At 44.1% G+C, this 16,555-nt stretch overlaps 1 protein-coding gene across 1 annotated transcript in view; it reads right to left on the reverse strand.

Annotated features, from left to right (window-relative positions):
• Positions 1-1,063: 1,063 nt before the first annotated feature.
• The window catches only part of bach2a (BTB and CNC homology 1, basic leucine zipper transcription factor 2a), a 67,849-nt gene continuing 52,357 nt past the window's right edge, over positions 1,064-16,555 (reverse strand). The window contains exons 3-5 of the mRNA XM_064333000.1: positions 12,668-14,116; positions 5,500-5,706; positions 1,064-1,743 (exon numbers count right to left, since the gene is read on the reverse strand). Coding sequence (XP_064189070.1) covers positions 1,258-1,743; positions 5,500-5,706; positions 12,668-14,116 — 2,142 coding nt within the window. The 3' untranslated portion in view covers positions 1,064-1,257. The remainder of the gene's footprint in view (positions 1,744-5,499; positions 5,707-12,667; positions 14,117-16,555) is intronic.

A 16,555-nucleotide genomic window follows, 5' to 3' on the forward strand; every position in this document is an offset into this window, starting at 1 on the left:
TCTATACAAAAAGACTTCTGCTTTTGCCTCAAACACTAACTATGGAGAAGGTGGGTTTGAGGCTTAGTGCTATCGCGTTTTTATTTGTTTTATTTGTTTTTGTTTGTATTTTTAATGTAATTTTATGTGAGCCTTTCATGGGTGTATGTTTTTATGTTGTTTGTGAGCCCCTAACCTAACAATTAAGTTTTTTGAATTTTGAATCTTGAATCTTGAATGCCAGTGAAAATCTATGGTATCCTAGTCAGGTGTGCAAAATCATTGGAGTATGATTGAGGAACTGTAAAAATGCTGATCCTGAGAGTAGGGATAACAATCACAAAGAAACAAGTGTATTACATTACATTTACTAAAAATTTAGTTGGGGAAAAATGGTTTTAAAAAATGGTATCCATTTTTAACCACTGCAAGATGTTACCCATTTGGGGAGCCAGGGGAAATATTATTTTCTGTGACAGAAGTCACCATGCAAAAAGATCACTCCACCATGTCACAACATATACATTTACCAAACAACATCTAGCAAAAACCTCTTAAATACTTCCTGTAAAAAAACAAACATTTTATGAAGGGAAGCGAACAATATTATGATGATTAATTATCTTGTACTGTTCTTTCTTTCATGTCACGCAAAATAGGAATGTTTAAATGTGAAAATCTGCACATTAAATGTTCATTTTTGGAGTAAAGTAATGCAGAATAATTAAAATATATATATTGTATATGAACCTGCTCTGTTTATCTGCTGTGTAATGCAAACTTGTCAATGTATTTCCAAGAAGAATACTGAACATTCAGAGGATTTCCTGAGATTTCATTACTGAAAGAGAGAAAGAGAGAGAGAAAGAGAGGAAGAGTTAGAGCTGAAGACAGCGTAGCTGCAGGAGGTCTGAAAATATGACATGCGGCTTTCCCGCCATTACCATTCAGAAGTGAATGCAACACAGGAAAACAAAACAAAACAAACAAAAACAAAACAAAAACCAGAAGCCCAGCATTTCCACTGTGAAGGGAGCCCCGAGACGTGGTGAGAGAGTAGCACCATTGTAAGAGTTTTTTCCCCCCCCCCACTGTCCCAGGGTGAAAGAAAACACCTGGAGTATTGCTGCTGTTAAGACAATGGTAGTGTCAACCTTTAAAAATCAGATTTTACAAAGAAAAACACTGGTAGAAGCTGCCAGAGTAAACGACTGCTAGGCAGAGGAGTAACGAACATTCAGAAAAAACAGAGGAAATAAAAAAAGTCACCTGTCATTACTAGGTGCAGTCCTGCCTAGGCTGCTCCTCAGTCGTGCATTTATTAGTCATTTCCTGGCAGAAATCCACCGTTACCGTGGGACTGCTATTTTCTATAGGCGGCCCTGCCTCTGGGTGGGTGGGGCCTGGGTCCTTCCCCTCCCCTGACCCTGTCTCCTCCAGCCCGTTGGCCCCATTACCTGGCCCCCAGTGGGTAGAGCCAGACTCAGTATCTGGAGGGTGGGGGGAAGTGGGGGTATGGGCAGTTTCAGGCGTGGGGGAGTCGGGGTTGATGGTGAGGTCGATGCTGGTGGCAGCGGCAGGGCTGGAGGCTGTGTGAATGGGGCGCAGGGTGGGGCAGTAGCGGTTCAGGGACTGAACCTGCTCTGGGCTCAGTCGGACATCCCTGCACACCTCCTGGGACAGGCAGGAGAAGTTCTCCCACAGTTCCCCCATACAGGCCTTCAGCTGGTTTCGCTCTGTTAGGAGCTTATCCTTCTCACACACCTGAGAGAGAGAGAGAGAGAGAGAGAGAGAGAGAAGAGTTTGTGTGAGAGAGAGAGAGGGGGGGTGGCGGGGGGGGGGGGGATGGGAGAGAAATTGTCCATCATGAGTGGCCACAGAAGACCCTAGCACAGAATTTTATAATCCATACAGAGAAATGCCACTGGCCTCCAGTTCATCAGTGAACACAAGTTAGCATTTTTGTCAGCATTGCCTGTCAGAAACCAAGCAGAAGTTGCCCCACTCCAATAAACTCCAACAGGATCTGACAAAAGTCCACACTGATGGAAATTTTAACAAAGACCATCTATTCCAGCGCAGCTGTCTCCCATCTGCAGAACCACAGTTATCAACTCCTGCATAGTGATTTGTGAATGAAGTATCATCTTCGGTTTGCCTGTCAATCCACCACTTTTGTTGCCAGCACTGACAGAGTGATGATAGTCACAAAGCTTTCTTTCACCCAAATCCCAAATAACAGTAATACTCAATCCTGGTCCTGGAGAGCCACAGAATCTGCTGGTTTTCGCCTAAAGCTCAGCAACCAATTCAGACCCAAGAAAACTGGTGACTTGAGTTAGCTGTGTAATCAACTGCTTTAATTGATCAATAGCTCCACTAACTCAAGTGCTGAGTAACAACAAAAACTAAAGTTTACTGATCTGTCTCTCCATGCCCCCCCCCCCTCTCTCTCAAGAACACTGCCACCAAATGCATCCAAGTTCAATGGATCTGCTTATAGCCAAACTGAAATAAACACCCCCCTCCACTGATGCACTGCTTTCCGCTATGCACCAAGACCCATGACTACAGCTCCCTGTTTAACTGAGAGGCCATCTTGGCCTGCCACTACACCTACACTGCAGCTCTCCTTCACTAAACTCAACCAAATCCCCACCCCAATATAAGCACTTAAATCAGTTTAACACTCCAAATCAAACCACTAATGGAAAACCAAACAAAAAAGTAAGAAAAAAACCCCCAAATGACAGAAAGACAAAGCCCTCCTGCACCAGTATTGTCTCTCAATAGGCGCAATGATGTACACCATGTGAATGAAGGTCAAATAGACCTCCACTGAACAGAAAGTGTTTTTAATCAGCACATTGAAGTTGGTGAGATCCAGAGAGGGAGATTTTTGTATTCATGTAACACAGTACAGAATTGGCAAATCAGGCACACATCTGCCATTTAATTCAATATTCCTGAAATCAGTATTGGGTGGTTTGCAAATTACAGAAGCACAACTTCTGCCTAACGCCCCAAAGGAATGCAAATGGTGCATCACCTCAATTACCCTGCAGCACACACACACACACACACACACATACACACTATCATTCTAGAATGAACTGCTCTTAGGACTGAGTTACCCTTTTGACTGACTCGCTAAATCAACATTTGTACAATGTAATGAGTATAAACAATTAGTGAGTATTAACAATGAAACAATTTCCATTATATTCCCGTACGTTTTTGAAGAGCAAAGTTGGTTATCAATTAGTTGGTGTCATTGTTGATGAAGTACGGTGGGTGCATAATGAGATACTGTTCAAAAGTGAACAGTGGGGTCACATCCACATCAGCACCCATTCGTGTGGAGTGATATGTATGAAATGTAACAGATCTTTTATTTATTTTTTGTTGTTCATTTGCTGATCTTTTGTGATTGTGCCTTGCCATCCGTGACATGCTCCAGTCCTCTTATACTTCAAGTTTTTCTTTGAGGATTTGGTATCTAGGGGGAAAATTTGAACCGTTAGTACGATCTCCTATGCTGCATTTGTGTATAGGTGTTTTCGCATTCTGTGTGCTATTGAAGTGGTTGTATTTGCTATTTAGCATAGCCTAACTGTGCTGTATACTGCATTTTTAAACTATTTCACTACAATACATGTACCAAGTCTCAAATCTGTGCACACACACATAGAACTTTAAATAGATGCATGGCTAGAGAGAGGGTAGCAAGCTAATACTCACCAGCAAGCAGGCCACTAAAGAAAGAAAATCTAGTTTTATGCGTTCAATTCAGTTTAGTTCACTACCGAAGTTCTAATAAAAAGAAAATGCCGCTTCAGTAGGGCAAAATTCATGGGTTTAACATCGCTATGATTTGAATAAGTCTGAATTATCCAGTGGACTCACAGCAAGTTATTTCAAACATGGTCACGACTTTTACAATATTTGGTTTTCATAATAAAATTGCCAAGAACAGACGTTTTTTTATAGAACACCGGTTTTGAGAGAGAATGGGGGAGAGGAGATAAAAGCGGTAAGCCAGGCAAGGAGAAATGTACGGTTGACATTCCCTCATACGAGAGCTGATATGGACATTCTCCACAGCTACGCATTTCAATAAATTATCTGACAAATACTGTATATTACGCTTGTCTCTTGTCTCTTCATTCATTGCTGTTTATCGTTGCTTTTCTAAACAAGGCATCAAAAGTGAAAAGACAGAAGTAGCCTATGTGGGCGTGATAAATCAATTTGCAGTATTGTGCAATTATGCATCTCCAAATTCAAATTATCCGCCCATTGTAGTTCAACAAAAATGAGGAAGGGTAAAGGTGTACATCATTTTGACATATACCTCCAACTTGCACTTTTGCTACAGATATCTCTGTACAGAAATCGCTCTGACCAGCTGCACAGACAGAATGAATCAGTTATGCCTTGATCTGTTAAATAAGCCAAATGTTGTTTTGTGGCGGAATTCCCCTTTGAATTGTTATCTGATCCTAAAAAGAGATAATACTCTCTGTCATTGACAGAAAACGAAATGCAGACCCTGAAAAAGTACAAGCAAACACAGCCTAGGAAAAAGACAAACACAGAACACATGGTTATCAAAAGACTAAGAGAGGAGAGGATGGGAATGCATTTCCTGCAAATGCATAATAAAAAAAATTATGTTCCAGTTGAAAAATGACTGCAGTGACACTGGCCAATACCATACAGTACATTGTTCTGCCAGGCATGATTATGGCAGCTATAAAACATATCCACACGCAGTTAAGAACGTAACTCAGACCAAGGGGTGTCCAGCTACTTTTGGTCATGTAGTGTATGTGTGTGCAAATGTGCGTACCGGGATGTGCGTGTATGTTAGTGTGTATGAGTCTGTGCATATGTCTCTGTGTGTATGCAGTAAGCGTGCAAGCATGTATTTCATCGTATACAAGTGTTGATGTATATGTGTTGTATACTGGCGTATTTGAGTGTGCACATGTAAGCTCATTTTATATATAAATTCTCTGAACCAGAGTGTTTTTAACATTTTTTTAACCATCAGTAGTTTTGTCTTCAAAATATACACAGTCAGCTGAACTGTGGTGTATTTGCATTCAGTCTGCTGAACTGTGGTGTATTTAAGTTTTTACGGTGTTTATGTGGTGTGAGACCACTAACCAGCTTAGATAATGTCACTAAGTCACTAAGGATGCTGTCATCTCATATTTGTCCTTTGTTTGTATGCAAGGACTATGCGATGACTGCTTGACTGCTTGCAGCACAACTCTGATAATGTGCACACTTGCGCTAACTAAAAATCAGGCTTAAGAGTTTGCAAGTATATCCGTGCACATGTGTATCTATCTGTGCTTGAGTATAGGCATGCGTATGAGCGCATGAGCGTGGATCAGCGCGATGCCTAAAAATCAGGCTCAAGAGAGTGCACGTATATCCGTGCATCTGTGTCCGTGTTTGAGAACAGGCACGTGAATGAGCGCATTAGCGTGGATCTGGGCGATGTCGTACCAGTTTGCGGATCTCAAACTCCAGGTTCTGGATGCAGTCCAGCTTCCTCTTGCGGCAGCGCTGCGCGGCGATGCGGTTCTTGCTTCGCCGCCGCACGTCGTGGATGAACTCCAGCTGCTCCGAGGTCAGTTTGTGCATTTTTATCATCATTTGGAAGTCGTTCCGTGGAAGATCTGTGATTTGATCAACTGGGAAAGGAAGTTTGACCTGGAAAAAAAAAAAAAAATGCTGTAAGATGAGAAGTTCACCACAACAAGGAGTGATTTACTGCGAAGGTCTAATCCTCACAAAACGTTGGGTTTAAAAAAAATGTGATTCATGTTTTGAAGAAAAATATACTTAAAGTATACATTAAAAAAAATAAATAAAATGAATTTCAAGATAAAGTCTCCAAAATTCAAGAATTCTGATAGGATAAACGAACTAAGTGAACAGAACAATGACTGCTGGCAATAACACAACCATTCCGCAAGATGGCGCCATTACTGCACATCATACTGCAGTAGGACTCCCAGTCTCGCAACTGCCAGATTTCAAATTTGCACCTCCGTGAGGATGAACAAGTAATAAAAGGAAGGCATTACTCAAAATCCCATTAGTCTCAGAAGCTTGGAAAGTAATTAACAGAAGAGACTGATCACAGGTGGCTCAAAATAACCCCGCGCTTCAGATCAGGTGACAGTAACAGTTACACGCCATCATCAATGGTGTAAAGCTGCGTGAGCTGCCAGGTAAGATGAACTCTAATAATTCAGCCTTGATATCACCTGTAATACATCATCAGGGACACATATTGTATTGTATATAAAACAGAAAATGGTTTGCTGCTATTTCTGATCTATTTTCAATAATAATAATAATAATTGTATAGACTGTCAAGGATAAAAAAATGATTTCCACCTAAAGCACAGCAGAAGTGCTGCACCCACCTAAGTGATATATGACAGCTATTCTTTGCGATAGAACAGAGACCATACTTCATTTACAGTGGAAAGGGTGGAGGCTGCTTTCACTCAGCCAATGGGGAATGATTAAATAGAAAGAATGACAGAGCCAGACTGGGACTTCAGCCAGAACATGCATTTAGATACTGGGAGACCTTTGCTGTCTCTTTCAGAAACAGATCTCATCAAATACTGGGTTCTCGGAAACAGATAGAACTCATCTTCAGAAACAGACACTTGACAAGTCTGTATTATTGATGTCCCTTCACAAAATAATGAATAAATTTAGGTATTCTCAATATTCATATTCCTAATCGAGAGTGAGCGGGTTGAAAAATTGGAGCCATCTTTCTTGAACCCCCAACTAAAAGTGTAATAAAACAGTGATAAGCAGGAATTGCCTCAAACCTGCTGAATTTGGATAATATATCAGCATGACTGCCATCAGCTCATTAAGAAATCACTTAAAAACATGCACACAAAGCTTCTGAACTTGGATCTGTTATCAGGATAGCTCTCACGAGCTCACTGACAAACATGTTTGAAAAGGCATTCACAGCGGTGCAACTGGGGTGAGCTCTCAGGAAAAAATGTATTTCAAAACATCTACGTAGCTACTGAACTATTACAACAATGTGCTTCATGTAATCGCTGATTAAACTCTGTCCAAGTCAGCTTACAACAGATGCTACAGTAACTTACAGTATTACTAAAGAATGCATATTACTACCATTCATAAGCCCCATTTACATTTATTAAAAATAATCTAAGTAGAGCATTTGGCATCATTTTAAAGGCTCCAACCTTCTTTTCGGCACAGTGACTGACAAAACCTGACAGGTTCCTCTGAGAAAATAAGGATGAATCTTTCTCAGTTTTTATGCCAAAAAACAATACATAGATTACTTTTTATATCTCAGACAAACAGACTGATAGATAATACAGGAATGTTTCACTGTCATACATGATATACTTTCGAAACATGTTTTCATAAGTGTCTCAATGAAAACCTAAACAGTTCAGTTTAGACAAGTGTTTGTCTGAAACGTAGGAGAGAGAGGGAAGCCCACCATCCTAAAATGAGAGGATTGCTGAGGTGAAAAAGTACCCTGGGCTAGACCACACAGACTACAAATTTTTGGACCGTTGTCATTGGCTAAGACAGATGCCCTCATTCCAAAGCGGCCTTGTGGGTATTTTTCTTCAGGGCGGGAGTGGTATCCATAGGCGGTTTGACAAAGTGTACCCAACAGAAGCCATAAATAACTTGCCCATCTCTCATGTGAAAAGTAGAGCTCATCTGTTAAGCAAGGAGGTAGTAGTCTTGTGGGGGAGAATCGCTTGTGGTGGTGGTTGGCGAGGTGGGGGTGGGGGGGGTAATGTAAGTCAGGCTGTCATTTTGATTTGAGCATGGAATTGGTTAAGAAGCACTGATTCATTCAAATCCTTTCGAGCAGTTAGCATCCATAAAGCAGAGATACTCAAATACTCAAATGTGGCCCTCAAGGCCAGCAGTACTGCTGGTTTTTATTCTTCTCCCTCTAATCAAGACTGATTTAAACCTGGGATGCCAGAGGTGAGTTAAAGCTCTGGCCAATCAGTGGCATTAATTGATCAATTAACCCTCGCGTAGAAAAGAAAACCAGCAGAAAATGTTCATGACAGAATTTCTAAGGTGGGGATGAACCATTCTAAAATTGAATCGTTTTTGAAGTGTAGGGTGGTTTGTAATATGTTATATGCAAAAGGAACTATCCCTCATGAGAACCAAAATAAAGGAGGTGTGCACACATACATGCATGCACACACATGCATGCATTAATGCGCGTACACACACATGCATGCACACATGCAGATACACACACATGGATCCACAGAATACAAACCACCCTTGACCTCAATATCAAGGTCATTTAAAAAAAAAATCAGACCTAGATGCAATTTAATAGGTCAGTCTGCCTCACTCTTACATTTTACCAGGGTTGAGGCGTACTCTCCGCTCTCCTTTTTTAATTATTATTATTTTTTTTTAAACAGAACACCAGATAAAGTAATACTGTAGCCATCGAAACAGCCATGTTTATCTGAATAATAGATTTTAATAGCCTTTTACACGGTTAGATAGACCGTGGAAAAGGCGTGTCAGCAACTGCGGCCGATCACCGTAAACACAAACGACCTCTGATAATTTACCAAGCTACATAAATGCCTGCAGCATAATGAATGAATTCTGCTGCTAAAGACCTATATATAACAACTGCCACGGAACTGGCTGCATATTATTCACATGTAATTGACTAAGTTATGTTAACTGCCATATAAGGACAAGGTAGATGTAAGGTGTAAAATGCGGCACAAATGCTTAATTTGTCCGCAGTTTCACATTTATTTACGTTTATTATGCGCCTTTACCCCCTGGGTCAAGAACTGTTACTGCCGTGCAACATTTTAGATATGAGTCTACAGCCTTGTTCTAGAAACCAGAAATCTCTGACAGGTGGAAGGGGGTGGGGGGTGATTTTGTATTTGGAAAACAGCAGGATACAACAAAATGTTCAGCAGAACTTTTGTCATATTTTCATTTCCGTAGTTACCACCTCTGTGTCTTTTTTGTCTGTTTCAAAAACAAATAGCATTTAGGGCAATGGCTAATTCTGGGGGTGCATTGTCATGGTTTGGGCTTCATTGGTGGCAGACAGTGTTCCTTTGGCTTGGGATTTTTAAATTTAGTTGAGCAGGCAGTTTGAAACTTGCAGATGACAGAGTGAAATTTTGTAAAGAGAAGCTGGTTCTTTTGACATTTCAGTTCCTGAAGCAGTGACCACACAAAACAAACTTTTACAACTGAGGACACCAGCCCCATAACCGCATCCAAAAGTAAGCAGATCTGTATGGATGCATGTATACGTTTATCCAAAGCGCTTTACAATGAGCTCATTCCCTCAACACACACTCACACCCGGTTAAGCTGCCATGCAGTTCCATCACTGTTGACAATTAGGGTTAGGTGTCTTGCTCAGGGACACTTCGACACGCCCAGGGCGGGGAATCGAATTGGCAACCCTCCGACTGCCAGACAACTGCTCTTACCTCCTGAGCTATGTCGCCCGTAGTCACCTCGACAAGCTGATCCAAATTTCCCCAAAAGTAAAAACAAGGCCCCGACCATCAGCTACAGTCTGGAAGGGCATTCAGTCTAACCACAAAGTGTATGGGTTTACATTTTTGTGACCGTCCCATGGAATTCTCCAACATGGCTAACTCAAGTATTTGGTTATGGCTGACAGTGTCAGTGTGACTCTGAAGGCCTCAAATGACTGTTTGGTTTAGCCTCCAGTTTAACAGTTTCCTTCCCCTACAAAATTCATTGTTTCCAGTTCTTGGCCTCTGATACTATTTATAATCGGGTCTCTCTTTCTCTCTCTCTCTCTGCCCCGCTCTCTCTCTCTCTCTCACATGCACGTATGCACCAACACAACGGCTTCAAATGTTTTCAAGTATTTACTGTTTTCAGACGCTTGCTGACAACTTTCAGCAAGCGTCTGAAAACACATACCAAAAGAAAACGATACTTCAGACTATAGATGATATTTGAAAAAAGTGGCTCTGTGGGTCCCTTTGTGATATCAGAGAGCAGCCACAAACTCAGCTGATTATAGCCCGACTCCTGAAAAGAGGATTCCCTTCAGAATAAACAGGAAAAGGAGTCAGAAGGGCCAACTGGCAGAGTGCATGAACCAAATAAGTAGACTGAGTCATTCATTATGAATCGAATCATCACTGCTGGTGGCGTGATGTGAGCTGACAGAACAAGACTGGGAAAACAGGGCTGACCTTCACCAAAAAGGCTTCACTGTTTCAGGATTTCATCTAAACGCAGTACTGACTGTCTTTAAGACTTGTCTGTTTTTATCTTCCACATCACACAGATATTCACATAAATGTTTTGGTTGTTAAAAATTGTGACATTGCTTAAGTATTGGAAATTAATTACTGGTTTGACTTTTTAGGGAGGTTAGGGAAGAACTGCATCTGTGCCAAAAGTCAGGTTCGTTGTACTCATCCAAAAAGCTTAATAGGCAGTACAAAGACTGGTTACCTTGGTTTCCTGTGACAAACATGTCACAGATCGGTTCCACATAACGCCAGGGTCAAAAAATAAAAATAAAATAAACAAAGGAAAACACAGAGACCAATTGCCAGGCTCAATGTAGGTAACGATTACACGTTAGAGCTGAGTTTGTGTATCCAGCTGTTCCTCCATGTGAAATGACCAGACTCTTTCCACAGACACAGTAGCAATTTTGTAATGCGATTTTCCCCCTTCACTTGCAAAACCAGAACAGTTCAGACTGCCATGGAAACACACCACTGTAGTTCCTCTCAGTCAGCCCTGTGCATAATTCACTTCTCACTCTCCAGGACTGGAGATTTTCCTCCTTACTTGTAAATAATACAAGGGGGAGTCATTACTCTATGCTTAAAAACACACATACTGAACACACACTCAGCGTGGGGACAGCAACACGGAAATGTCACATCTTATTTCCGTCCTGCCTCAACTATGCCAGCAATCCGTTACTTAGAGACCAAAATGAACAAGCTGTGCGTTAAGAAATCTAAAATAAGTCTATAAAATCTGTTTCATAATACAGTCATATTGTGGATGAAAAGACTGACTATAAAGGCAGCTGGATTTGGATTTGGGTGGATTAAGTAGTGAAGTGATTTTGTAAACAGGTTATAGGGTTTCAACATTAGTGTTATAATTTGTCTCCACCATGATTCCTGCAGGGATTTCAACTTGTATTTCAATGGCTATCCTCCAGGGGTCCCCATAGGCACTCCAACGGCACAGTCTAAGTGCCTAATCATACAAATGAGTTTCTATCTGAGATATCGATAACAATTAGTTGATGTAATATAGGGAGAGTCAGGAAGGAACGTGAACATGGATGAAGTCTAAATGCTGCAAAAAGCAAGTCTTTGAGCCCGCGGTCTTCACTCCTGGTCCTGGAGAGTCACAGGGTGTGCTGGCTTTCATTTTGTTGTTTCATTGTCTAAGACTTATTGACAGCACTTGTGTAGCACAGCAACTGATTAGTTAAAGCAGTTGATTACACAGTTAATTCAGGTCACCTGGTTTCTTGGGGGTCAATCAGTCGCTGATCTTAAGAAAAAAACAAAAAGCAGCAGACTCTGTGGTCCTCTAGAACCAGGATTGAGTATCGCAGCAGTAAAAAGAAAAATGTATCCATATAAAGAAGGTTTTTGTTTTAGCCTAGCGATAAGACACCTGATTCTACTTAAGGCTTTGGATAAAGACCATCCTTAGTTAATCAGTTGCTTCATGAATTTGTTTTTTTAACTTTGTCATGCACGTTATCTTACTTGCATTTTTAATTTGGCCACGTACATGCCCCTCTACATCATTTAAAAATACTGTAGCATGTCAAACTGAATTTAACACGAGTTTCGCTTGTAAATGTCACTGTTAATCAACGTCTGCGCTTAATCAGTGGCAATTACGTTATCAACTTAGATCACTGAGGTGGTGCAAATGGGATAACTGTTTGAGAAGTGGCTTGACAAAGAGGTCATCATGACCTCAATCTGGCGGAGGACTGAAGTACCATGCGAGAAAACACGTGGAGACAAATTGGTGGCCCTACAGATGAGCAGGGGTCTTACATATTGCTCCTTTTGACCAAAACAAATATCTATCAAGTAAGAAAGACATTTACAACATTACCTAACTGGGCTAAGTGGATTACCACATTTTTTCAGTCAAGGCACAACGAATAACAAGGATTTGTTACCCTGGCGACATTTAAACTAATGTAACAAGGGGATCAGCTGAAAAATATTGGTAACTGCAGTTATCATTTAACATGAACAAAATGATCAACAGACAGGCCTGTATTCCAATAGGTGCTAAGTCTCTCAATGCGGCCAGCAGGTGTAAAACTAGGTTGCGGGTTGCTGACCACACTTCAGCTACAGTGGTATACAGGTGCGTGCGGCATAGTGCTAACTCAAGAGGCAAAACTGCTAATTCTAAATTAGGCAGAAAAACATTTTAAATATTGAGGGAAAAAAAAGATAATGTCTTATGCTGGACATACAAACCTGTACTTGAGTAGACGTGCAAGTCCGGAATACAACAGAGATGAGAGGGGCGAGCAGTCGCAGCACATTGTGCTGAAACCCGCGCAGACACTCACCTCTGGCCCTTGGCTCTGGAGGTGGCTCGACTCGCTGTCCCCCTCAGAGAAAGAGCCCGACTCATCGCTGGAGTTGGTGCCGTACGAGCGCTCGCACTTGATTTTGGTGTGCGCCGGGGCAAAGACGCCGTCCCCCCCGGCCCCCTGGTCCTGCGGGTCGGCGGCCAGGCAGCGAGGGGCGATGGAGCAGGGGGAGGAGGAGAACTCGAACTGGGGCAGGCTGCAGGGGGAGCCCCCGCTCCCGTCCTCCGCGTAGGAGTAGGAGGAGCAGGAGCTGGAGGTGCGGGTCCGCGCCTCCGAGGGCGGGGAGCGAGGGCACACCTTGATGGGCACGGGGCAGCTGGTGTTGGGACGCGGTCGGCACGGCAACGAGGGAGGCTCGGCGGGGGAGTAGGCCTGGGAGGAGGGCAGCGACTGGCTGCCGCTGGCCCACAGGGCCTTGGCCGCGGCGTGCTCGGGGAGCTCCTTGTCCAGAGAGTTCCTGCCGGGGTAGGAGTGCGCGGGGGCCGCTAGCCGCTCGCAGCCCCCCGGGGCGAATATGACGCTCCGCCGGTCCAGCTCCGCCTCCTGCTTGCAGGCCGCGTCGCAGGACGCCGACAGCCCGGCGGGGAAGCCGCCGTCCGCCTCCCCGAGGGACGCCGGCGGCGGCTCCGGCTCGGCGGCGGAGAAGGGGCCGCGCCCGTTTTTGCGCTCGCCCTGAGACGCCGCTTTGCCCTGCGGGCGGGGGAGCCGGCTGTCGGCGAACAGCTGCCGCGTGCCGGGCAGGCCCGCCAGGTCCACGCCCCTCCTGAAGAAGGAGCGGAGGCAGGGGGCCGACTTGGGGCCTTTTGGCCGGTCGGCGAAGGCGGGGCTGCACCGCCCGTCGTCCGTCTCCATCGCCAAAACGCCGTCCCTGTCATCGGGGTCCAGTTCGTCGGCGGACAGGCACGGAGGGGCCATCTCGTCCTCGGTGCCCGGTTCCGACTTGACCTGCAGTACCGCCACCCTGGAAGGCCCGCCGTCAGGCCCCTCCGGGGCCTCCTCCAATAAACCTGAGGTACCGGTGCGAGTCGAGGCGTCGCTGGTCTGCTTGGTGCACGCCCACTGGTACTTCCTGTACTTGGGGCAGCGGGGGAGGTCCGAGGCGGCGTGCTTCTGAAAGTCCATCTCCAGGATGCCGTCCGGCTCCGGCCGCGGCGGGTCGGAGGCGGACGGGGAGACCGCGGCGGCGGCCTTGGGTCGCCCGCCCTCGTCCTCGTCCCCGCCCGAGGACGGCGTCTTGCGGCACAGGAGCAGGCCGTGCTCCTCGCTCAGGAGCTGGGCCTCCAGGAAGCGGAAGCAGGAGTCCTCCAGGTTGTGCATGCGCAGGATCTCGGCGCAGCGGATCACCTCCTGGATGTTCTCCCTGCAGAGCAGCAGCTTGGCGGTGTAGGCGAACTGCAGCAATGGGGCGAATCCCTTGGCAGTGACCTGCGTAGAGGAAAGAAAATAAATCAACACAGACTAGAATGTTCCTAGAAACCGCTGCACTCAAAATAAGGGCGGAGCATTGCTCTAACAGTACACATGCACCAGCAATCAGTAAAGAAAAATGTGACGTCATTACTATTAGCGCTGTCTTTTGTTACCGGCACTTGGCAGTGCAGCCAGACCATTCGAAAGCTCCAATGACTATCAACAAACACTGGAAAGCAATGGCTTTACTTTTATCGGGACAGTATGTGCAGGTACAGGGAAGAATAGACTACAAGTTTTGAGAAGTGTTCGATTTTATTTTATGTTTGGGATGCTTGCTAATTACAGGGTGCGTAAAAGAACAGGTACACAATACAATACATGTGCACATTTCTCAAGTTAACTGTGTAATTAAATAACTACCATTACCAGTGATTTGGCTTTGCAAGCCTTTATCAGGGTACGACTGAACATTCTATAAGCCTGAAACAAGATAACAAGGGAAAAAAAAAAGCCTGGCACTCAGCTTGCTGGTGGGTAGAAGCCGATCTGTTCTCCTGACATAATGGTTCCATAAAAACCTGTGCCACTCCGCCATTCTGCAAAGACCTTACTTTACACCTATTAAATTAATGCATGCATTTGCTTGGATACGTCAGCTCTATGGGCTCTTTGTATTTACAGTTTCCTATTTTCCACACGGATTCATGAACTTTACCGTTCTGACAATTCAGGAAAATTGGGTCTGCGCTGGTCCTTGTGCCGTCAAGAGAGGCCTTCACCAGGAAGCGAATCAGGGTGATTCCGCTCAATAGCTCACCCGGGAAAACCTGCTTTTCCAGCCGAACGAACGCACTTTTCTAATTCATGAACCTCCAACTGACCCCTTAAGCAGCACACTCCTCGAAAACGGAAAGTGCTTCTGCTTTCTAGTTACATTTCCGCAAGGGGGGTGTGGGGTGGGGTGGGGTGGGGTGGGGGAAAGCAGCTGGGACTGAAGTGACAAAAAGCACATGGAAGGAAGCACTCACCCAGAGCAGCACGAACGCATTACACGGATTTAAACTTTAATAAGCGGGGGCCAGTGGGGGGGTGGGGGGGGTGGTGGTTGGTGGGGGGCTTAGAGGATACCGTCAAGCAAATGAAATAATTCTGGGAAAAGAGAGAAAAACGAAATCCTTGCAATTGAATGACGCAAGCCCTCGAAAGCGCGAGCTAATAGACCTTGGATATGCGAAGCCTGACTGGAATAATGCCTTTTTAACGGGCGGGGAGGAGGACGTCTTTAGCCAACATTTGACGCTCCTTTCTGCGGTTGAAGAGAAGAGATGAAACTACGAGATGAAATTCCCTTGGCTGGGATGAAGCTCCGACTGAGCCACGTCCACGTGGCAACAGCCGCTCAGACACGGGAATACAAACATCCTTGTGGTAAAACGCGATCATATTACCACAACAAAATCAAGAGGGAAAAAAAGCACTAACAAACAAACACTAGTGGTGTCACTGTGCCAGCTAGGTTTTTTCCTGTGAAAAAAAGAAGTAGCTGGCATAGTTGAAGCAATGAAGGATGAAAAACAAGCTCAGCGTTCACTAAATATTTGTACAACAAAACTACATGGAAGCTCATGAGTAACACAAGAAGAAGCAGAACATATCTTTTTGTAGTCCTGCATCTTTGCCTCTGTCACTTTTAGTCTTGGATGAATTAACATCCATTGATAAACTATGCTGTTATGAGGACCTCTGATTTAGGGTTAGGGTTTAAGATAATGCTTGCACTTAATCTAGACTATAGTCAACACTACACTATATTCATCACAAAAATACATGAAAGCATGTCTAAATTAAGATTTCATTACACACTATAATGGACAAACAAACAATGTTACTAATCAGTAAAACATACATACTTGATAATTACTATAATTACAATATTACCGTGGATGTGTTCTTAAGAGGGATGATATTCTTGCACTTTTCTGAGGAACCCACAGACTCAAAATCTGGGTGTGTCAAAATGTCAGTTTGGGAATCCCAGATTTAAATGACCACGGTCTAAGCCTCATAAAGAGCTCCAACCTCCAACCAGAGCCTCCAGCTCCACCCTGCAACCAGACCTCTCTTTGGTGGAGAAGACACATGGAAAAGGAGAGTCAAGTGTGCGAGAAGAGCAGAAAACAAGAAGGAAGGAAACAAGTGAACGAGTGCAGAACTGCCTTCTGAAGAAAATAATAAAAAGTCAGTTAAAAAAAAAAACAAGGTGGCAGAGAACTAACAATGATTTCTGGTCATTAGAGGATAGACTTTGACATATGAAGCATTTCAGCTGTTAAAAGCACTTATTGTACAGAGTGGAGTCAAAGAGACAAATTAATCAATGTGACAGATCTGGGACGTTTTATGCAAATGGTAGCTTTGGGAGGGCGGCAGGGGCCCCCACCGTTCTGGGCC

This window comes from Anguilla rostrata, chromosome 1, assembly GCF_018555375.3.
Source record: "Anguilla rostrata isolate EN2019 chromosome 1, ASM1855537v3, whole genome shotgun sequence".
In the NCBI taxonomy this organism is placed as follows: Eukaryota; Metazoa; Chordata; class Actinopteri; order Anguilliformes; family Anguillidae; genus Anguilla; species Anguilla rostrata.